The sequence below is a fragment of the Sprattus sprattus genome, assembly GCF_963457725.1.
Source record: "Sprattus sprattus genome assembly, chromosome: 1".
NCBI classification, from domain to species: domain Eukaryota; kingdom Metazoa; phylum Chordata; class Actinopteri; order Clupeiformes; family Clupeidae; genus Sprattus; species Sprattus sprattus.
In genome coordinates this window covers 7,418,019-7,442,665 of record NC_137920.1, presented here as the reverse complement: position 1 = coordinate 7,442,665, position 24,647 = coordinate 7,418,019, and the positions used below count along the sequence as shown (strand labels likewise).

Below are 24,647 nucleotides of genomic sequence, written 5' to 3'. Positions count from 1 at the left end.
GTTGCCGAAGTTCCCTCTGTAAATACAATTTCGTCTTCGTATTTTTCTGTGATAAACACTGCTTGACGCTAACACTAACCTAACATATCTTTATATGCTAACTTATTAAAAGTACGTTTTAGTCACAGTATCATGACATCTTAGCCGTCTTCGTTAGATCCCACAGTAGCCTTAGATCGCACAGTATTTTAACATCGTAGCCTTCTTCATTAGCTCGTACTCGATATATCAGCCCTAGGCAAGTGAGAGGTGCGGGGACCGTGACGATATAGACGTGAATTCCTCCGTCCGAAATGCGACGTGCCAATTGCTCTCTGGTATTTTAACAAAGAAAGAAACAGAGTATATTTTTCCTTTGTTGTGTTCCGCCTATCTATACCGGAAACTGTGGACGGGATCATCTCTAGTTCGTTGCTAACATGGATCTTGGACTGCCGTTGAGACCTGGCTGTGATGAAACACACCAGGTGCCCCTGAGAGTGAAAGAAGAGGAATATGGACACATGATTACATGGCAAGATGAAGAAGAAAAGCCCATTGCAGATCTTCACTGTAAAACGGAATCAGACTGCACAGAGTCACTAAGCTCCACTCATAATGACAACCTACACACAACAGTTGAGGTTAAAGTGAAGAAAGAAGAGGATGAGCAACAACACAACGATTGTCTTCTGGAAAGTAAGTATTTCAGACTGATGCACTAAGAGCTGTGTTCAATGGTCGATTAATGCTTTTGAACAGTTAGTTACTAATAGGCTACAGGTTAACGGGATATAGTGGATGGCTACATTGTGGTTCTTTGTTAGTCAGGAAATTGTGTTGAAGAGGAAACTTTTCTAATACTTTTGTGGGAGGTCCTTCTCGGACCACGTTTAAATATTTATTGGCCGACAGTTCAATTTTTTAAATGATGATGCAACTATGCCAATTGATGTGGTTTCTATGCCAAATGATAAACCAAATGATGTGGTTACTATGCCAATTGATGTAGTTACTATGCCAAATTGTGTGGTTACTAAGCCAATTGATGTTGTTACTATGCCAAATGATGTGGTTACTTTGCCGATGGGTGTGTTCACTATACCAAATGTTAGCGCACAGTCAGTGTGAGTAAACATTGATTTTATTTTACTAGTAAAGGAGGTTGAAACACAAACATGCTCCCATGCAGAGCCAGCAAAGCAAGTCTAATGACCAACCTAACTCTTCTAGGTGTATCAGAACATCCAAACAATGGAATAGTTCCTCATCGGGTAACAATGAATTGCTGCATCTAGAACATCTGTCTGTCATTCTAAATCCATATGAATCTCTTTCAGGTGCAGAACATTCAGATGGAACCCAACAGAAGCTCCATGGACAGAATGATGAACTCAACCAGCAACTCAATGGAGGGCCGTACCACTGCACAGTCTGCAGGGAGAGTTTCACGGTCCTGAGAGACCTCGAGGAACACCAGCAAACACACACTCTTAGTGCTTATAACCAAAGGCTGAACCCTGGTAAGAAGCTACATTCTGAATTCACACTTCTTAACAAGCTTGGTCTTTAAAACGTCACCTGATAGTACATGGCAGTGAAGGTCCACATAAATGTGCCTGACCTCTTATATGTTTACAATATGTTAAGGCATTCTCACTGGCAATTACATGCTATGGGATAACATTTACAAGGTCCTCAACCTTTCAAAACAAATATGGTAGCACACACTGCAGAGAAGCCTCATACATGTGTGTGTTTGTGTGGGTGTGGGGTGTGTGTGTGTTTGTGTGTGTGTGTGTGTGTGAGAGAGATGAGTGGGTGTGTATGTGAGAGATGTGGTTGAGAGATGTGTAATGTTTGCTTTCTGTTCTCTTTTTTGAAGGGACCGGTCATTTGAGATTCATAATTAATAAGGATATTCCATAGGCAATAATTAAATCTCATTTATACCTAGTATACAGTGCCACTTGAAAGTATGTGAACCCCTTGAGCACTTAAGCGTTTTCTGTTGTTTTACCATGATTTTTCATTTTTTTATCACCAATTTTCCATAGATGAAATGTCAGGTTTATGTTTATCATTTGCATCTACTTGTTTAGAGGATATTGTTTGAGTAGCCAAAAAACTACATGAAACATGGAATCAGTCCATTTCAAAAGTAAGTGAACCCCCAGCTGAATTGGTAAAGTCAAGCAGGTAACAGATTCAGTGAAACTTATTTGGGTGCTTAATTAGTCAATTAAGCAAACCGATCATCTGAGACATTTACCCCAGATGCTGCCAGAGAGGTCTGAAACTCTTTAGAGGTTATGTGTGTGTTGACTTTTACCTGATTTATTCTTCTTCTGGTGCTTCTTGGTGATGGTCTTGATGGGCGTCCACTTCTAGGCAGAGATGCGGTCATGTTGAATGCCCTCCATTTCTAAATTATTTGTCTTGGATGGATGGATGGAGCTGGAATCTTTTGGAGATGGTCTTATAGCTTCCCCAAGACTGATGGGCTGTCAGAACCTTCTTCCTGATGTTCTCGGATATCTCGTTTCCTTTCGGCATTGTTGATCTGTGTGGGTACACCTTGGCACTACAGTAGTTTGGTTGGTTTCCTCTCTCTTTTAATCTGTGTTGCCCAAACCTTTCCCTAAGGCCACTGCCACACTAAGCCGATTTTCATACTTTCCGGAACGGAACCTTGACAAACTGGCCTCCCGGCCAGACAAATCTGCCATTTGGAGCGTCTCTTACCGTCAAGGTTAGAATCCCCTCTCCAGAGTGGGAAGGTTGCAATCTACCCTGCTATCAGAGCCTGTCTGACCGCAAATCGGGTTTGAATCCGCGAATCTGATGACGTAATTATCCCACGTGAACGCTGGAAGCTGTCAAGTAGTCACGTTCATCTTCCCAATCGCAATAAAAACAAAAAAATATAAGTCTTCTGTTCTGTTTATGGCTGGCAAACATCAATCTAAGAAGGGCACGTATTATTCACTGAGTTACCAAAGCAGTCTTCTTTATGGGGACTAATTAGCACTGCACTGAATTACATTAACATGTGTAATTGTTATTGTGTAGCAATAACTCAACTAATATTACTAGATACATATAATAGTGGACATTACACTAGGCAACATGGATCTCATTCATATCTCATCCAGTCGAAATCTTAGCAGGATTGAACACATCTTTATTTCAGCGTATCAACATAAGAACAGAACATAGCTAAATCTCCGCTTAGCATGCTAATCACTACTAATAGCACTAGAAGGTAGCCCAAAATGTGGTATTTAATACCAGTCTATCACAGTAGCAACTTCATGAAAACCCTTACTTCGATTAGGTATGCACATAATGCATCACATACAGGTCGAACAATGATGATTTAAGCATTGGAAATGTATAAGGCACAGTATGGTCAACTACTTGGCGACAAACTGAACTGTCACTAACTTAACTAGTTGTAACTTGTCGTCGTCTTCTTCTACGAGTCTTCTTCTCCGTTTCCGGTAGCACCCTTCACAGCGCCACCAACAGGCCTTGATTATGTACTACAGCAGATTCACCAGTTTCAATGGGTGTGTGTGGCCACAGCGCAGCACAGCTTTGTCTGGCCGCGATTGACTAACCCCGAATCCGTTCCGGAAAGTATGAAAATCGGCTTAGTTTGGCAGTGGCCTAAGGATGTCTCAGATGATCGGTTTACTTAATTGACTAATTAAGCACCCAAATAAGTTTCACTGAATCTGTTTCCTGCTTGACTTTACCAATTCAGCTGGGGGTTCACTTACTTTTGAAATGGACTAATTCCATGTTTCATGTAGTCTTTTGGCTACTCAAACAATTCCCTCTAAAAAAAGTACATGCAAATGGTAAACATAAACCTGACATTCCTTCTATGGAAAATTGGTGATGAAAAAAATGAAAAATCATGGTAAAACAACAGAAATCTCCTTAGTGGTCAAGGGGTTCACATACTTTAAAGAGGCACTGTATATGTTACTCTTATTTGTATCTTACTAGCATGTCAGCATTTCCTGGGTGAATATACTTGGTCTTGACCTGGGAAAGAGGTGTGATATTGCTCTCACCTGCCCCCCCCCAGGTCAAAACAAAGGGGCCTTGTCCCCATGGCCTATTTGAATAGATGGTAACACCCCTAATATCAGAGTATTTAACAGACCATCTCACAAGGGATAGTCAGATATGCTAAGGTGAAGCTCTGGGCGAGTCGAACTTCAAGTCTTTGTCTCACAGTGGTCGGCCGCCGTTGTTCAAGAATAAACCCGGATCATGACTGACAAATCTAAGACTGGATCTCATAATATATGGTATAAAACCAATAACCAACATTATATTTCGTTTGTGTTTTTCCCCTAACTAAATAGGAAACTCTGGACGCGATCATCTCTGGTCCGTTGGTAACATGGATCTTGGACAGCCGTTGAGCTCTGGCTGTGATGAAACCCACCAGGTACACCTGAGACTGATAGTGAAAGAAGAGGACGTAAAAGAAGAGGAATATGGACATATGATTACATGCCAAGACTCAGTGAAGGTTAAAGTGGAGAAAGAAGAGGATGAGCAACAACACAACGATTGTCTTCTGGAAAGTGAGTATTTCAGAGTTGTGTTCAATGGTTGATTAATGATAATGAATTGTAGAGTCAAATCTATTACCGTATTTTCCGCACTATAAGGCGCACTTAAAAGCCTTTAATTTAAAAAAAAAAAGACAGTGCGCCTTATAATCCGGAGCGCCATATATATGGATTCATTCTGGTTGTGCTTACTGACCTCGAAGCGATTTTGTGTGGTAAACGGCGCTCTGTTAATGTTTAAGAACTTTGATAAACTACAAAGCCGCACTATTTGTTTGGTAAACTACATAGCCGCACCGTCGTAATATATACTGTGCTTCCCCATAATATTACAGTGTGTGAGTATAATGACTCCAAAATGGCACCTGTCAAGAGACATGCTTATGACGCGGACTACAAACTCAAGGCTATCAGTCACGCAGTAGAACATGGGAATAGAGCAGCTGCGAGAGAATTCAACATTAATGAATCAATGGTACGAAAGTGGAGGAAGCAAGAAGATGACCTGCGCCAAGTAAAGAAGACCACACAGAGTTTCCGAGGGAACAAAGCGAGATGGCCACAGTTAGAGGACAAAATTGATCAGTGGGTTATTAAAGAGAGAGCAGCAGGTAGACGCGTCTCTGGAGTCTCTATCCGACTGAAGGCAACAGCGTTAGCACGGGACATGGATATCAATGACTTTCGAGGCGGTCCTTCTTGGTGCTTTCGTTTTATGAAAAGACGTAATCTCTCCATCCGCACATGAACTACCGTCTCGCAGCAACTGCCAAAACATTACGAAGAAAAGCTGGCCTCTTTCCGCACAAACTGCCAAAGCAAGATCACGTAAAAAAAGATCAGGCCAGAGCACATCACCAACATGGACGAGGTTCCCCTCACCTTTGACATCCCTGTGAACCGCACCGTGGAGAAAACAGGGACCAGAACGGTGTCTGTACGCACCACAGAGAACGAGAAGTCATCCTTAACTGTAGTTCTCGGTTGCCAGGCTAATGGCCAGTAGGGCTGAACGATTTTAAGAAAAAATTGAAATTGCGATTTTTCTGGTAGAGATTGCGGTTTCGATTTCAACCACGATTTATTTTCTTTAAATCAAGTTTCAGTATAAATTAATATAACCAATGAATTCCATTAAGGTAATGCAAGAATGAAAACTGCTAGACTGTTTATTCAAGTACCTAAGAAACAACAACCAAAAAAGTAAATAAAATGGGAGCCCTCTTTCTAAAGTAAACTTTTGCTTCAATGGCTCATCAGCATCAAAATAATTGCACTTTTGTAAAATAACGTAGGCTACATAAAAATTATAAAATATAACAACAAAGTGGAGCAAAAAAGAGGTCTTACCTTAAAAGTAGTGCAAAATGGCCCAAAGGAGCTAGCTTATGAACATCAGCAGCAGTTACAGAAATTCAACCCATATTCTCAGAAACCTGTGCTTCTTCTTCAAATAAAGTGGCAAGACGAAGTGAAACATAGTAAAAAAAAAAAAGGTAATAAATAATAATAATACTTAAGTTGTAATAATAAAATGACCCTACATTTTCCTCAACAACAAAAGATGTCAAAATGGTTACATATTACAGTCTGAAAACTAAGCCATAAGGATACCTCAAAACACAGTATTCATAACATATCATCTGTTGTCATATGATCAATTACGTTTTTTAACAGCAGACGTCAGGTGGTACTACCACATTAAGTTATTGCCCATGAATTCATTTGTAATTGGTAATTCATTTGCAGCAATATGCTTCTTAGATATTCCACTAAAAACAAAAAACAACTTTAAATCCGTAATAGTATAGTGGCATCAGTGGTTGCAACATCCTGATATCTGCTACAAAAACGTCATTGGCCCATTATTAAGGGCTTCAAAAATAGGGGGAACCGCATTTGTATCTCTCTGTTCCTTGGCATTCCGCAGTTAAACAGAAGCAAGCAGTAGCTTATTGGGAGGTTTCAAAGTTTACCCATGAAAGGGTTTTACCCCTAGGATAAATGGTTGCATTGCGCTAACCTAACAGTTGGCCAGCTAATGACGCTTGACAACAAACTTATCGGCGCTCTTACACTTGTACATTTGGAAACACACACACACACACACACATTGACATTGATTGTAGCCACTTTTCCACGACATGTTTGGCAAATCACCTGTTTCTGGTGTTCATCAGTGGCCTCAAATCCAAAATACTGCCAAATGACCGACGTGCTGTTTTTCTCAGACAATAATTTCGTCGGCTCTGCGTCTCCCGCTTCAGCCATGCTTGAGGTTGAATGTCGAGCTACACTGATTGGAGTGGAGCAAACGTCACCTGGTCACGCGCAGCCTGCAGCTTTGTGATTGGTAGCTGCACAGAGCCTTTCTTCACCGCCATTGAGCATGCATGGGAATTATTGACGAAATTATTAGGCTTAGGATATTATTATGCACCAAGAAAAACCGCAGCTTTGACGATCCCAAAATCGTAATGCTTGAGATCGCGATTTTCGGTCGAAAACGATAGATCGTTCAGCCCTAATGGCCAGAAACTTTCACATATGGTCATTTTCAAGAGGAAGACTTTGCCAAAAGAAGTTTCCATCCGGCGTCATCGTCAAAGCTAACCCGAAGGGCTGGATGGACAAGGAAAAGATGAATGAGTGGCTGAGAGAAGTTTACATCAAGAGACCGGATGGCTTTTTCCACAAATCTCCGTCCCTCCCCTGATCTGCGACTCCATGCACGCCCATCTCACCTATGTTGTCGAAAACCAAGTGAAGCAAACTAATTCGGTGCTTGCCATCGTTCCGGGTGGATTAACTAAAGAACTCTGAGCTGCGTGGGAGCAGCGGATGACAGAAGGCGAACACACATTCACCAAGACAGGGGGACAGCGCAGGGAGACTTACGCTACTATCTGCCAATGGATCGTGGCTGCCTGGGCTAAGGTATCAATCTCGACTGTGGTCCGAGCTTTCACGACGGCCGGAATCATCACTGAACTGCCAGGTAACAGCAATGACACTGACTCCACTGACTCGGATAATGACGAGGGGGATCCGGGCATGCTGGATGCCGTAATCGCCCAACTGTTAAACTCGGACACTGAAGATGAAGAATTTGAGGGATTTGTGGACGTGGATAGAACTGAAAAAGTGAGTGTATTGTGTTGGATTTTACGTTGCATTAATGTATCATTAACGTTTGTACAATGTTGAGAGTTATTGTGAACACTGTCATGACCCTGGCGGGTCTAGGCCCCACCCCAATGTATTTGCATGCCTGTCTGTCTCTGTCTTTACAGCAGGTCATTGGAAGCAGATGTACAGCAGGTGATTGGACATAGGTGGATCTTGGATTGGCTGGGTTACAAAAGCCCTGATCAGACTGAAGTCGGTAGAGCATTGGATTAGAACTGTGGATGTGTCGTTGGAGTGTGGATTTGGATAGTGATTGAATTGGATTTGGAATTGTCGTTGGTGTTGGATTGTCGTTGTTGATGTTTGTTTATATTACCATTTAACTGACTTTACACAACATCTTTTGTTTCTATTCACAGCACTGACCTTCACCACACGTTTGCTATAATTATTAGATACATAACTGTTACAATTTAATAAAACTATTGTTATTATTATAAGTTCTGCGTGGCCTCCCCTTCATGTTTCATGCCTGTCAGCCGGGTATCGTTACAACACGTTTTATGAAGTTTGACTGACTGACTGTGTTGTTTTGCTTAATGCACCTTATAGCCTGGTGCGCTTTTCATATGAAAAAAGATCCAAAAGAGACCATTCATTGACAGAGCGCCTTATAATGAAAAGTGCGTTAAAAATAAAATGACGTTTTATTATTATAATCCAGTGCGCCCTATAGTGCGGAAAAAACGGTAGTCTGATGTCATCATTAATTGACTAACAGATTTGATGTATTTGTCTGTTCTCAAACGGCTTTTGCAACCTTGTGACCTGGAGATCTGTGGAGAGAGAGGGGTGTACTTTTGACTTGTTTCTGTTTCAGTGGGCTGAAAAAAATAATAATAATGAAAAACCAAAAATATGTAAAAAATGTAGAGCTCTGAAGCCTGACTGGAAGACTGGTCTGTGATTAGTAATCAGAGCCAAAGCTTGGCTTTTGAAGAGATGGTTAGATGATTGCTGTCTTGATGAGATATTGGAACATATCACACACACACAGGCAGCATAGAACAGGCCTCTTATTCACACACACACACACACACAAACACATGCACACACTCACACAACACAAACACTTTTGAACTGTATATGAAATTGAAACTGTATGAGAACATCATATGGATCTCTTTCAGGTGCATCAGATGGAACCCAACAGAACCTCCATGGACAGAACAACCAGCAACTCAATGGAGGGCCGTACCACTGCACAGTCTGCAGAAAGAGTTTCACGGTCCTGAGAGAACTCGAAGAACACCAAGAAACACACACTCTTAGTGTTAATCAAAAGCAGAACACTGGTGAGAAGCTTCTTAAATGTGCCCACTGTGGAAAAGCATTTACACGTTCCTCAGATCTTCAAATGCATATACTAATACACACTGGAAAGAAGCTCCATAAATGTACAGAGTGTGGAAAAGAATTTTCACACGTTTCAAAACTTCAAAGGCATATGCGAAAACACACTGGAGAGAAGCCTCATGAATGTGCACAGTGTGGAAAAGCATTTGCAAGCCTTAATCACCTCAACACACATATGCTAATACACACTGGAGAGAAGCCTCATGAATGTGCCCAGTGTGGAAAAGCATTTGCACGCCTTAATAACCTCATCAGACATATGCTAATACACACTGGAGAGAAGCCTCATGAATGTGTGCAATGCAGAAAAGCATTTTCATGCGTTTCAGGTCTTAAGACACATATGCTAATACACACTGGAGAGAAGCCTCATAAATGTTCCCAGTGTGGAAAAGCATTTAGAGATTCCTCAAATCTTAAAGAGCATATGGTAGTACACACTGGAGAGAAGCCTCATAAATGTGCCCAGTGTGGAAAAGCATTTACGAGTGTTTCACGTCTTAAAAAACATATACTAATACACACTGGAGAGAAGCCTCATGTATGTGCCCAGTGTGGAAAAGCATTTACAAGTGTTTCACATCTTAAAACACATATACTAATACACACTGGAGAGAAGCCTCATGTATGTGCCCAGTGTGGAAAAGCATTTGCACTCCTTAATCACCTCAACAGACATATGCTAATACACACTGGAGAGAAGCCTCATGTATGTGCCCAGTGTGGAAAAGCATTTGCACGCCTTAATCACCTCAACAGACATATACTAATACACACTGGAGAGAAGCCTCTTAAATGTGCCCAGTGTGGAAAAGCATACACTAGGTCATCAAGTCTGAAATGCCATCAGCGTTTGCACAGTGAAGAAAAGGCCACGTAAATGCTTGAATTCTGAAATACGAAGGTTACTGTTGTAAAATGCATATGTTGATTCTCATGCCAGTGTGGAAAAACTTCTAAACAAGCTGGGTCTTTATTTTACTCCTTTATTCGTCCGTATGGGCCATTCCCGCGGCTGCTATCTGAAGCCCGGCCTCCGGTCTTTATTTGAGGATTTACAGTACATACTATGTGGGAAACACACACGTTACGTTTTTCTTTGCCTTAATTCTGTGAAGTAAAATTGTCTTTGTGCTAAATGAGTGATATAACACAGCTCATCTTTATGTTTTTCTCTAAAATGTCTTTGTGCTAAATGAGCGAATAATATAGCTGACTGTTACGTTTTTCTCTACACTGTTGATGCATGTTATGTAACCTGACTGCCATTAAAGATACAGAATAAAGTGTTATTTAAAGAAACCAAGCATTTGTTTATTTTACTCTGTTATCACCTTGAAGTGAAATTGAAGGCAACACAAATATTCTACATTCATTCACATTACCTCTGTTATGATCAGAAAAGTTTATCCCAAACAACTTCCTGTACAGGTGGGGTGTACCTGGCTGCTGACAGTTTATTTGACTGACATCTCCGTAGTTACCACAGGCTGAAGGTTCATATGATGGACATCGTCATAGTTACCACAGGGTAAAGGTTCATATGAGTGACATCGCCATAGTTACCACAGGGTGAAGGTTCATATGAGTGACATCGCCATAGTTACCACAGGGTGAAGGTTCATATGAGTGACATCGTCATAGTTACCACAGGGTGAAGGTTCATATGAGTGACATCGTCATAGTTACCACAGGGTGAAGGTTCATATGAGTGACATCGCCATAGTTACCACAGGCTGAAGGTTCATATGATGGACATCACCATAGTTACCACAGGGTGAAGATTCATATGATTGACATCACCATAATAACCACAGGGTGATGGTCCATTTAATTGAAATCTTCAGAATGAAGGTTACTTACCATCACATGTTTTACTCAAATATAGTTTCCTTTTAGGGTTAAATAACATTACTGCCCTCAAGTCATCATTTTTAAATATATCAGCTATCTGACCAATCCGAAACTTCATCTAAATAATTTTTGGAGCAACTGCAGTGTCCCTGGTGAGTGTCCCCTTACTCTTCCTGTGTCCAGCACCTGGTGAGTGTCCCCTTAAGGCGGCTGCATGCTACAGCGTTGGGGGTTAACGGTTGCGCAAAATTTACTCGGTGCAGTTCATGCTCCCAAAGGTTGCGCGTGTTGTCATGAGCCTGCCATTTGCCTGGCAGATACAAAGCTGTTTCCCTAACAGAAAGTCTGAAGCTTGAAGTTCTTTTCAAACCTTTGCTTGGGTAGCACTGTTAAACTGAGCAGACAACATGCATACTACATTTGAGTAATCTCATCACGTAACATTCGTTTTCTAAAAACAATCACATAGTATTGCATGTTTAACTGTGGTAGAAAATACGTTAGCTTAATGCTAACGTATATGGAAAATCCTATAGACACCGCGCTAGGTATTAGCATCAAGTAATTCACGTTAATGTTTTTGTATGAGCCTGACATTTGCTCTGCAGATAGATAACAGGTTCCCTAACAGAAAGTCTGAAGCTTGAAGTTCTTTTGAAACCTTTACTTGGGAAGCACTGTAAAACTGAGAAGACATGCAGAATATTTTAGTAACCTCATCTCGTATCATTCGTTGATAGAATGCAGGCTGCGAGGCTCGCGTAAGGGCTTACGTAAAAAATGACGCAAGTCTAGAAAAAGGGGCCGACGCACGCAAGACGTAAGAAGTCGCGCAAGGGTCGCGCAAGGGGCTTGCGCGGCCTCTTGCGCTTGCGCTTACGCTTACGTAAGGAAGCATGAATTAGCCTTTACCCTTCCTGTGTCCAGCACCTGGTGAGTGTCCCCTTACCCTTCCTGTGTCCAGCACCTGGTGAGTGTCCCCTTACCCTTCCTGTGTCCAGCACCTGGTGAGTGTCCCCTTACCCTTCCTGTGTCCAGCACCTGGTGAGTGTCCCCTTACCCTTCCTGTGTCCAGCACCTGGTGAGTGTCCCCTTACCCTTCCTGTGTCCAGCACCTGGTGAGTGTCCCCTTACCCTTCCTGTGTCCAGCACCTGGTGAGTGTCCCCTTACCCTTCCTGTGTCCAGCACCTGGTGAGTGTCCCCTTACCCTTCCTGTGTCCAGCACCTGGTGAGTGTCCCCTTACCCTTCCTGTGTCCAGCACCTGGTGAGTGTCCCCTTACCCTTCCTGTGTCCCAGCACCCGGTGAGTGTCCCCTTACCCTTCCTGTGTCCAGCACCTGGTGAGTGTCCCCTTACCCTTCCTGTGTCCAGCACCCGGTGAGTGTCCCCTTACCCTTCCTGTGTCCAGCACCTGGTGAGTGTCCCCTTACCTTTCCTGTGGCCAGCACCTGTTGAGTGTCCCCTTACCCTTCCTGTGTCCCAGCACCTGGTGAGTGTCCCCTTACCCTTCCTGTGTCCAGCACCTGGTGAGTGTCCCCTTACCCTTCCTGTGTCCAGCACCTGGTGAGTGTCCTGTTACCCTTCCTGTGTCCAGCACCTGGTGAGTGTCCCCTTACACTTCCTGTGTCCCAATACCTGGTGAGTTTCCCCTTATCCCTCCTGTGTCCAGCACCTGGTGAGTGTCCCCTTACCCTCTTACTTAGAACCTTGCATCTGCATCTGCATCAAACGAATGATATATAAACAAAACTAAAAATATGATACTTTAGCAAGCCCGCCTTCTCTGATTGATTGTCAAAGGTCAGGCTGGGTCAAGACAACAAGACATGGCCTGTGATATTGGTCTCGTTAATCTTGTGTGAGGGTTAAGGCAAACACACACACACACACACACACACACACACACACACACACACACACACACACAGGCACACACATACAAACACACTTACACACAGACACAGTGTATTGATGTGGTTTTACAGGTACTGCAGGTATTAAATATGTCACGTCAGCACAGGGTGGTTGGTCTGTTGCTACTTGCTGTGCATGCTGGGAGTCGGAGGCATGCCTAGGAGACTTTCTCTCTCTCTCTCTCTCTCTCTCTCTCCCTCTCTCTCTCTCTCCCTCTGTCTCTCTTTTTCCCTCCTGTTCTCTCCCTCTCTCTCTCTCCCTCTCTCGCTCAGCCTCTCTTTCCTTCCCTCTTATTCCCTCTCTCTCCATCTCTCTCTCACCTTTCCTCTCTTTCCCTCTCTTCCGCCCTCTCTCTCTCAGCCTCTCTCCCCCTCCCTCTCGCTCCCCTCTCTCTCATCCCTCTCTCTCCCTCCCTCATTCCTCTCTCTTCTTCACTCACTGTTTCTCCCTTTCTCTGTCTCCCTACATCTCCCTCTCTCTTTCCCTCCCTCTCACTCCCCTCTCTCTCTCCATCCCTCTCTCCCCCTCTCTCCCTCCCTCATTCCCTCTCTCTCCACTCACTCTTTTTCCCTTTCTCTGTCTCCCTACATCTCCCTCTCTCTTTCCCTCCCTCTCACTCCCCTCTCTCTCTCTCCATCCCTCTCTCTCCCTCACTCCCTCTCTCCTTCTCTCTCTCTCTCTCAATCCCTCACCACGCTTATTCTCTCAGTTTCACTACATTTCTCAATGTGGTGGTAACATTGGTGTTTTTTGAATCAAATAGTTTTTCAGGTGTGAAGATGTTTTTATGTTTGAGGCTGTGGACAATTTATTCTGGTAGATCTGCCAAACAAAGTAAACTGGGACTTTATTCCAACTCATACTTTTTCAACCACACACACCGACAGAGAGTCCTGCAGTCAAACTCCTTACCAGACGGTGGCAGTAATACAAAGTTTTCTGCTTGGCTTGCTACCTACCGGAAATCGACACGTAAGAACATGTCAGCCTAGTCCACGGTTGAAGTACACGTCCGTGTGTTTCCGATTTTGGTTTATTGTCTTCAAATTTGGCTGTGATAAACACTGCTTGAACTAAACACTAACCTCACAGATCTTAATATGCTAACGTATTTGAAGTACGTTTTTAGTCACAGTATTATAGCATCTTAGCCGTCTTCGTTAGATCCCACGTACTCAAATGTATGAGCCAAAGGCAAGTGAGAGATACGGAGACCGCGACAATGTAGAAGTGAACTCCTCCGTGCAAAATATGACGTATCAGTTATTTATATAATTTCGTTATCTGGAACTCTTACAAACAAGGAAACAGCTTGAAAGGCATTGTATGTTTTCCATTATGATTTTCCCCTGACTATATCGGGAACTCTTGCTAACATGGATCTTGGACTACCGTTGAGCTCTGGCTGTGATGAAACACACAAGGTACCCCTGAGACTGAGAGTGAAAGAAGAGGAATATGGACATATGATTACATGCCAAGATGAAGAAGAAAAGCCCATTGCAGATCTTCACTGTAAAACGGAATCGGACTGCACAGAGTCACTAAGCTCCACTTATAATGAAACACTACAGACAGTGGAGGCTAAAGTGAAGAAAGAGGAGGATGAGCAGGAACACAACGATTGTCTTTTGGAAAGTTAGTATTTCATAATGATGCACTAAGAGCTGTTTTCAATGGTCGATTAATAATCATTCATGTATCTGGCCTATTGTGATGTGTATTGAGACCAACACAATTCTGCTTGTGTGCTGGCATTCTCTGAGTGCTCTCAAATATTTTTGTGTGATACATTCCAATGTCCAGGCGTTAACGTAATATAGATTTAAAAGGATACAGAATATAGATTTGTTTCCTTAAAAAATGTGACCTGTTAAAATCATGTGTTGATCTGGCTTTGTTGATAGGGAAGTGGTGTACAGATACGGCTGTTGAATGAAGTGCTCAGGTTGTTGCCCAACACTACTTATCCCAAACCAAACAACCATCTAATAGCTATGAATGATGGTAATTTCAGGGGTGGCAAAGGGGTATCTAGGGGTGGCCCTTTATTATTAATATGACTAATGGTCTGGCCTGATACTAAACCCCAATTTGTATTTGTGGTGTGTGTGTGTGTGTGTGTGTTTGTGTGTGTTTGTGTATTTTTAGTCATCTGTTGTGTGTGTGTGTGTATTTTAAGTCGTGTGTGTGTGTAATTGAATGATCTGGCCTGATGCTAAACCTTATGATCAATAGGACTAATGATCTGGCCTGATACTAAACCTTATGATGCATAGGACTAATGATCTGGCCTGATCATTTATTATTAATAGGTAAAAACCAAATTAACAGATCTCCACGTGCAAACCTTTGTGAGGTACGTTTTAAGTCACAGTATCATACCATGTTAGGTCCTACTGCCTCCTCGAATGCTTCAGCCCTACGCAACTGAGAGATGTGGTTGAGAGATGTGTAATGTTGCTTTCTGTTCTCTTTTTCGAGAAGAAAACAGTTTGAAAGCCAGCATATTTTTATATAACATTATATTTCATTTGTGTTTTTCCCCTAACTATATAGGAAACTCTGGACGGGATCATCTCTGGTCCGTTTCCAACATGAATCTTGGACTACCGTTGAGGTCTGGCTGTGATGAAACACACCAGGTACCCCTGAGACTGAGAGTGAAAGAAGAGGACATAAAAGAAGAGGAATATGGACATATGATTACATGCCAAGATGAAGAAGAAAAGCCCATTGCAGATCTTCAGTGTAAAATTAAATCAGACTTCACAGAGTCACTAAGCTCCACTCGTAATGAAACACTACACGCAGCAGTTGAGATTAAAGTGAAGAAAGAAGAGGATGAGCAGGAACACAACGATTGTCTTCTGGAAAGTGAGTATTTCAGACTAATAATTGTAGAGTCAAATCTATTACGCTGATGTCATCATTAATTGACTAATAGATTTGATGTCTTTGGGTGTTCTCCAGGCTTTTGCAACCTTTATAAATTTCACGAAATGTGACCTGGAGATCTGTGGAGAGAGAGGGGTGTACTTGTGACTTGTTTCTGTTTCAGTGGGCTGAACAAATGTAAATGAGAATGCCAAGTCAAGTCAAGTGTACTTTATTGTCAAAAATCTATGTAACAGGGTTAGCACAGAAGTTTGAAATTGCGTTTGACCAGTCTCCAATGTGCAGTTTAAAACATTTAAATAAGACATTGACAAAATCTCTCTCTCACACACACACACACACACACACACACACACACACACACACACACACATTTAAATAAGGCATTAACAATAATCTCTCTCTCACACACACTCTCACTCACACACACACACACACACACACACACACACACACACACACACACACACACACACACACACACACACACACACACACACACACACACACACACACAGCAGCAGAAGTACAATCAGTGGTCACAAGGTGCAACAGTAAAGTGCCAGTGGCATGGTGAAGTGACTATGGAATGTTCATGTGGTTTTCTTCACTGTGTTGATGAGTCTGATGGCTTGTGGAAAGAAGCTGTTACTCAGTCTGCTTGTGCGGGCCCGCAGGTTGCGGTACCGCTTCCGTGATGGTAGAAGGGAGAACAGACTGTGTGCTGGATGAGTTGTGTCTTTGATGATGTTCATTGCCCGCTTGGAACAGTGTGAAGTGTACATTTCCTGAATGGCTGGTAGGGGTGACCTGATGATCTTTTCTGCTGTCCTCACCACCCTCTGCAGTGCCTTCTTGTCTGCAGCTAGACAGCTGCCATGCCAGACAGAGACGTTGCTGGTCAGGATGCTCTCAATAGCACCTCTGAAGAAGGTGGTGAGGGCAGAAGTAATGCAAAACCTGATATATATATAAAAAATGTAGAGCTCTGAAGACTGGTCTGTAATTAGTAATCAGAGCCAAAGCTGGCTTTTGAAGAGATGGTTAGATGATCGCTGTCTTGATGAGATATTGGAACATATCCTGACGTCAGAGTTAATTATTTTTAGCAATTATTATTATTAGTCTCTTCAAGTAGACGGTTCTAGAGTGTTCTTAAGCAGATTCTCAGGGACAGGGTTGAAAAGAGGGTGTTCTAGAGTGTGCTTAAGAGGGTGTTCTAGAGTGTTCTTAAGATGGTGTTCTAGAGTGTTCTTAAGCAGATTCTCAGGGACAGGGTCTAATAGGCATAGTGGGGATTTTCATGAGAAGAGGGAGGTATATTTTGGGACGTCAGTAGGTGTGAAGGATTCTGGGAAAACCCCAGGTCACATGGGTGTTTCTGGCGTAGTTTCAGTAAAGGCCGAATTATGCTCTGTTTTAGACGTAACGCGTAAGCACGTAATTTACACAAGGAACTTGTTTTAGACAAGTTTTGATTTAAGGTTCGTTTTAGACGCAGAGCCGTGTTGCAAGGCTTGTGAGCCGTGTTGCGTGTTGCAAAGCAAATTGACGCCAGAACTGTAGATTTTTTTTTGAGTTAAGTAAGCCTATTTATTGCAGCAGGACAAAGGAAAAAAACTTACCGGAGCATGAAAGTGTAGTGGGCGAAAGGCTTGATGTTATGAATACATGTGTTACACAAAATACAAATGTTGGCAATTCAGTACCAGTGGCGAAAAAGACAGCACATGACGCAAAAGTTTGTTTATTGACATCTTTTAATGACTGCGACAGGCTTTAAAACGATGTGTTTATGAGTTACATTATTCAAAGATGAGGTGGTAAACGGCGAAAGAATCTCATCATGTTGTCAATGCTTGTAACTACAATGGTGCTGGCCACAAGGTAACGGCAGGTTACTGTTAACTTTGTATGAACAGACCGGGCTCATTCTATCAAACTCGCTGGTGCAATTGATGGATTCACGTCAATATAAACTCAATGAAAGATATCACCATGACTCACAAGTGGCGGAAAATGAATATGAAAGTACCTATTTGTTCGTGAATGACCACATTCTCTCCAAACAATCGCGGGTGAGAATGGGATATTCGCGGTAATTTGAGCGTCCTTATAAGTGTTTAAAGAGGATTTGTAAAGGAGTTCATGTCTTCGGACCTCTTCTGTTATGTTTGTTCCTAATCCATAAGAAAAGGCTTGTGAGACGGTCTGCAGGGTATTCATGATTTAAAAAAATGTCTGGGTCTAAAAAAGACTGTATGCTATTAACCCGGAAACGTGAGACTCTGTGTGAAAGGCTGTGGTAGCCGGCCAATCACAGCCTTAGCGAGCTGTGTAGGGCCGTAGTGTTTTAGTCGCATAGTCAGGAATTTTGGGCGACGCACTTAAGCACGTAAGGGGGGGTATTTTACCGCGCAAGGGGGGGTTGTGTATCTTACGTGCTTACGCGTTACATCTAAAACAGAGCATAATTCGGCCTTAAGGGGGACTGGGAGTGGAAAGAAGGTTGTTAATCTTTTTGTATTGAAATAGTTAATGAAGTCGTTTCTATAACAGGTTAAAGGGATAGAGTGGACGGCTACATTATGGCTCTTGGTTAGGCAGGAAATTGTGTTGAAGAGGAAATGTGGAAAAGAATTGTAATCTTTGTGAATTATATAGGAATAATAAGTAAAGTGTTACCAAGCTTTTCTTACATTTTTGTGGTGTTTCCTTCTCGGACCGCAGCACTGCCGCTAGTTGGAATGGCTTTTGTGTTTGTGTCCTTTGCACGACCATACCATCAAACCTTTTGAAGATAAAACATAAACAGGTTACCTGTGAAATAACCTAAAGAATATAAAAATGTCTGCACACATTTGCTATAAGTAGTGGCAAGACCAATCAGAGAATGTTTGTGGTTACTGTGCCAACTTGATGTGGTTACTGTGCCAACTTGATGTGGTTACTATGCCAAATGATGTCGTTAGTATGCCAAATGCTAGCGCACAGTCAATGTGAGTAAGAAAATTGATTTTGTTTTACTAGTGAAGGGGGTTAAAACACAAACATGCTCCCATGCAGAGCCAGAAAAGCAAGTTTAATGACCAATCTGACTCTTCTAGGTTTATCAGAACATTCAAACAATGGAATATTTCCTCATCGGGTAACAATGAATTGCTGCATCTAGAACATCTGTCTGTCATTCTAAATCCATATGAATCTCTTTCAGGTGCATCAGATGGAACCCAACAGAAGCTCCATGGACAGGACAATGAACTCAACCAGCAACTCAATGGAGGGCCGTACCACTGCACAGTCTGCAGGAAGAGTTTCACGTTCCTGAGAGAACTCGAGGAACACCAGGAAACACACACTCTTAGTGTTAATCAAAAGAAGAACACTGGTGAGAAGCTTCATAAATGTGCCCAATGTGGAAAAGCATTTTCCATGATTTCATATCTTAATACCCATATGCTAGTACACACTGGAGAGAAGCCTCATAAATGTGCCCAATGTGGAAAAGCATTTACATGGTCCTCAAGTCTTAAAGCCCATTTGGTAATACACTCTGGAGAGAACACTCATAATTGTGCCCAGTGTGGAAAAGCATTTTCAAATGTTTCACATCTTAAAACACATATGTTAATACACACTGAAGATAAGCCTCATACATGTGCCCAGTGTGGAAAAGAATTTACATGTTCCTCAGGTCTTCAAAGGCATATACTAATTCACGCTGGAGACAAGTCTCATAAATGTGCCGAGTGTGGAAAAGCATTTTTACAGATTTCAAATCTTCAAACCCATATGTTAATACACACGGGAGAGAAACCTCATAAATGTACCCAGTGTGGAAAAGCATTTACACGCATTTCACATCTTAAAACACATATGTTAATACACACTGGAGAGAAGCCTTATACATGTGCCGAGTGTGGAAAAGCATTTTTACAGATTTCAAATCTTCAAACCCATATGTTAATACACACGGGAGAGAAACCTCATAAATGTACCCAGTGTGGAAAAGCATTTACACGCATTTCACATCTTAAAACCCATATGTTAAAACACACTGGAGAGAAGCCTCATGAATGTACCCAGTGTGGTAAAACATTTACTCGTTCCTCAAGTCTTAAAACCCATATGCTAATACACACTGGAAAGAAGCTTCATGTATGTGCCGAGTGTGGAAAAGCATTTTCACAGACTACAGGTCTTAAAATCCACATGAGAATACACACTGGAGAGAAGCCTCATAAATGTGTGCAGTGTGGAAAAGCATTTTCACACATTTCAAATCTTAAAATCCACATGCGAATACACACTGGAGAGAAACCTCATAAATGTGAACAGTGTGGAAAAGCATTTTCACACATTTCAAATCTTCAAACCCATATGTTAATACACACTGGAGAGAAGTCTCATAAATGTGCCCAGCGTGGAAAAGCATTTGGAGACGTCTAAAGATACCATATGGAATCTGATGTGTAAGACTTGTAAACTTTTGGCAATACGCTTCCAATTTTAACACACACTGCCAAGATGTTGGTGCATCAGGAAATGTTACTGTTAGTTTCCTATGGCATTCAAAACCCAGTTCTACACTGCAACATAAAAAAACACTAGGCGTTTTATGTTTTTTTTCTGACAATTGTTTTTCCGCTCTGAAATGTAAACTTAAATGACATAATGAAACACTTTAACTGATTGCATTTGATGGCCCAAGTGCCCTCTTTAATATAAGCCATGAATGGTTATTATGCGATGTGTAGAACCATACAATTTCTCACAAATTCAGCCCTATAAAACATGGTAGTGCACTCCAATCTGGCTTATATATGACTGCTATTAAACAGAAACAATGCAAAATTCCCGAGCTCAACTTCCCATGGAAAGTTTCCGGAAAGTTAAAGAAAGAGGGAGAGAGAGGGAGGGAGGGAGAGAAGGAGCCAGTGAAGGAGAGAGAGGGAGCGAAAGAGGCTGAGAGAGAGAGACAGGAATAGGGAGGGAGAGGGAGACAGAAAGGGAGGAAGTGAGAGAGGAAGAGAGAGGAAAGGAAAAGCCTCCTGGCATGCCTCCGACTCCCAGCAAGCACAGAAAGAAACATCTGGCAGTCTAACCACCCTTTGATATACAATGTGTGTGTGTGTGTGTTTGTGTGTTTGTGTGAGTTTGTCTTAAACCTCACACAGGATTAACAAAACCAATATCACAGGCCATATCTATTTGTCTTCTTCCTGGCCCTGTTAGGTGTAGAACGGAAGCTAAGTTAATCAATATAGCTCGCTAAGTGAGAAAATCCATCACGCTAAATGAGAACAGGCTATACTGATCTGCCGACGGGTGATAAACTACTTAATCGTGAAGCTAATGTCCCAGAGGCTATACTCATCAGCTAAATTGCGCGTGCAGTCCTGCTTCAAAAGCCAGGAAGGGTTGATCACCAAAACCATGTTTTTTTTAACGGTACAATAGCCTAAACTCAAAGAAAAAGACTCATTTTTGTCTACGCTAAGGCAGGAGATGACCATGAACGTGTTATGGAGAATTCAAGACCATTATCAAGGAAAAATCCAACATTGCCGCCGCTGCAAGAGCAATACAAGAAAGTGTCTATTGGCTGTGTACTGGGTGATATCTTTTGATAAAGGATTATGTGACTTTGGTGCAGTGGATAGAGCTCATGGTTTGAACTCAATAGAGTGCCAGTTTGAATCCCATCACTTCCGAATCAATTATAGTTTTACATATCCTTGTATATAGCTTTGAATAAAATGACTATGTCTAAATGTAAATTTATTAATGAAAAATTCAATAAATTGAAGCAATGAAAAGAAATTGTTTATTTCTCTCTTCTTATCATGCATCCACCTTAATCATTTTCTACAAAATTGATGTGCTATGTATGGTGTAGTAGACTGAGACTTTATTCACTACTGCACAAAATCAAGACACGTTTGCAAAACTAGATGTTTGCAAGTTTAAGTAGGTAAAACAACTACGCCAATATCTCTGTAAGGGAGATGGGTTATGTGCTCAATTTTCCTGGGATCAAAGAAGATGTTAGTATTCATGTGCAAACTAAAAATCACGTCTCAGGATTGCTGCGCATGCAAGTTATTTCGGGTGTATCAACTGTACTCAGTCTTCCCTACTAATACCATGGTCATATAATTATGAGTGCTTTGTTCTCCACATCGCCGACATTACAAAAGTGAAGGCTACCACTCGCAGACCAGTGAAGACATTCAATGTTCGACTGTGGTGTTTGCAATAAATGAATCGAGAAGGTCTTTTAAAATAATGAATCCTTGTCGGGTGAATCGGTAGCGTTCATACAAGAACTCATCATGATGGAAAAATGGATCTTGGCGAACGCAAATAACTCTCTCCCTACGCTAATCAAACTATCTAACATGACACTTTGGTCAATGGGATCCCTCCTTTTGCCGGGGGTTGTGGCAAGCTTAGCCAGCTAAACTTAGGTTAGCCTGCCCTGGAGCAGGTTAGTGCTTAGTGCTATGTTACTATGGTAATTAATCAGAAGGTGCTTCGCCAAACCAAAAAAATGGGCATTTTCTTTTTTTAGTCTGGAATCTAGCTCGCTAAACCGCTTAGCGAGCTACGCCGAACAGTACCCTGGCCACTGATCCAGCCTGACCTTTCACAACCAATCAAAGACCTTGCTTGACCTTTCACAACCAATCAAAGACCCTGGTTGACCTTTCACAACCAATCAAAGAAGTGTATTTTTTATATATCATTCATTTGATGCAGATACAGGTGGATGGCTACATTGTGGCTCTTTTTTAGTCAGGAAATTATGTTGAAGAGGAAACTTGGAGATGGATGTTTTTTTCAATTATTTTATTATTAATGAATTAGTGAGGAATAATAGGTAAAGTATTACCAAGCTTTACTTACATTTTTAGGGGAGTTCCTTCTCGGACCACAGCACCGCGGCTACTGGGGATGGCAGTTGTGTTTGTGCCCTTTGCACGACCATACCGTCAAACTGATTTTTGAAAATAATGCATAAACAGGTGGCCTGCGAAAAAATAAAAAAATGTTCGGGGGTTTAATCTCTAGTAACAGATACAAGAATGGTTGGGAGTGTGCAATTGGGCTAGTAGAGCAAATTTAGGGATATACAGTGGGTTGCCAAGATGGGCAAGTTAAGGGATAGACAGTGGGTTGCCAAGATAGGGAATGGAGCCTTATTGTAAATTGGTACCAAAATGTCTGCACACAGTTGCTTTAAGTTGTGGCAAGACCAATCAATACCATCAATAATTAATGTGGTTACTATGCCAAATTGTTGTGGTTACAGGTGAAGCAGTCATATATTTTTTCCACCACACCACACACACACACACACACACACACACACACACGCACGCGCACGCACACAAGGGCAGCACAGAACAGGCTTCTTATTCAAACACAAACACACACTCACTGATTGTTATTCAAGTATTTGTTTTGAACTGTATATGAAATTGAAACTGTATCAGAACATGTAGTAACTCTTCCAGATGCATCAGAACATCCCAACACAACTCCACAGAAGATCCATGGACACACACACACACATACACACACACACACACACACACACACACACACCACACCAGACCACACACAGACACACGCACACAGACACACGCACAAACATTTGTGTGGTTACTGTGCCAAATTGATGTGGTTTCTATGCCAAATGGTGTGGTTAGTATGCCAAATGCTAGCGTACAGTCAATGTGAGTTAGAAAATTATTTTGTTTTACTAGTGAAGGGGGTTGAAACACAAACATGCTCCCATGCAGAGCTAGAAAAGAAAGTTTAATGACCAATCTAACTCTTCCAGGTTTATCAGAACATCCAAACAATGGAATATTTCCTCATCGGGTAACAATGAATTGCTGCATCTAGAACATCTGTCTGTCATTTTAAATCCATATGAATCTCTTGCAGGTGCATCAGATGGAACACAACAGAAGCTCCATGGACAGGACGATGAACTCAACCAGCAACTCAATGGAGGGCCGTACCACTGCACAGTCTGCAGGAAGAGTTTCACGTTCCTGAGAGAACTCGAAGAACACCTGGAAACACACACTCTTAGTGTTAATGAAAAGAAGAACACTGGTGAGAAGCTTCATAAATGTGCCCAATGTGGGAAAGCATTTACACGTTCCTCAAGTCTTCAAAGGCATATACTAATACAGACTGGAAAGAAGCTTCATGTATGTGCCGAGTGTGGAAAAGCATTTTCAATGATTTCATATCTTAATACCCATATGCTAGTACACACTGGAGAGAAGCCTCATAAATGTGCCCAATGTGGAAAAGCATTTACATGGTCCTCAAGTCTTAAAGCCCATTTGGTAATACACACTGGAGAGAAGCTTCATAAATGTGCCCAATGCGGAAAAGCATTTACATGTTCCTCTGATCTTCAAAGGCATATACTAATTCACGCTGGAGACAAGTCTCATAAATGTGCCGAGTGTGGAAAAGCATTTGTACAGATTTCACATCTTCAAACCCATATGTTAATACACAAGGGAGAGAAACCTCATAAATGTTCCCAGTGTGGAAAAGCATTTACACGCATTTCACATCTTAAAACACATATGTTAATACACACTGGAGAGAAGCCTTATAAATGTGCCCAGTGTGGAAAAGCATTTTCAGAGATTTCAAATCTTCAAACCCATATGTTAATACACACTGGAGAGAAGCCTCACGAATGTACCCAGTGTGGAAAAACATTTACTCGTTCCTCAAGTCTAAAAATCCATTTACTAATACACACTGGAAAGAAGCTTCATGTATGTGCCGAGTGTGGGAAAGCATTTTCAAAGGTTTCGCATCTT

General features: G+C 41.8%; 1 protein-coding gene across 1 annotated transcript in view; it reads left to right on the top strand.

Moving 5' to 3' along the window:
* Positions 1-419: 419 nt before the first annotated feature.
* LOC308371207 (uncharacterized protein) overlaps positions 420-24,647 on the top strand; it is a gene marked incomplete at both ends in the record, with an annotated part of 40,523 nt that continues 16,295 nt past the window's right edge. The window contains 6 exons of the mRNA XM_080846053.1: positions 420-678; positions 1,320-1,502; positions 4,362-4,586; positions 8,894-9,328; positions 12,383-12,388; positions 12,644-12,649. Of these exons, the coding sequence (XP_080702179.1) occupies positions 420-678; positions 1,320-1,502; positions 4,362-4,586; positions 8,894-9,328; positions 12,383-12,388; positions 12,644-12,649 (1,114 nt within the window). The remainder of the gene's footprint in view (positions 679-1,319; positions 1,503-4,361; positions 4,587-8,893; positions 9,329-12,382; positions 12,389-12,643; positions 12,650-24,647) is intronic.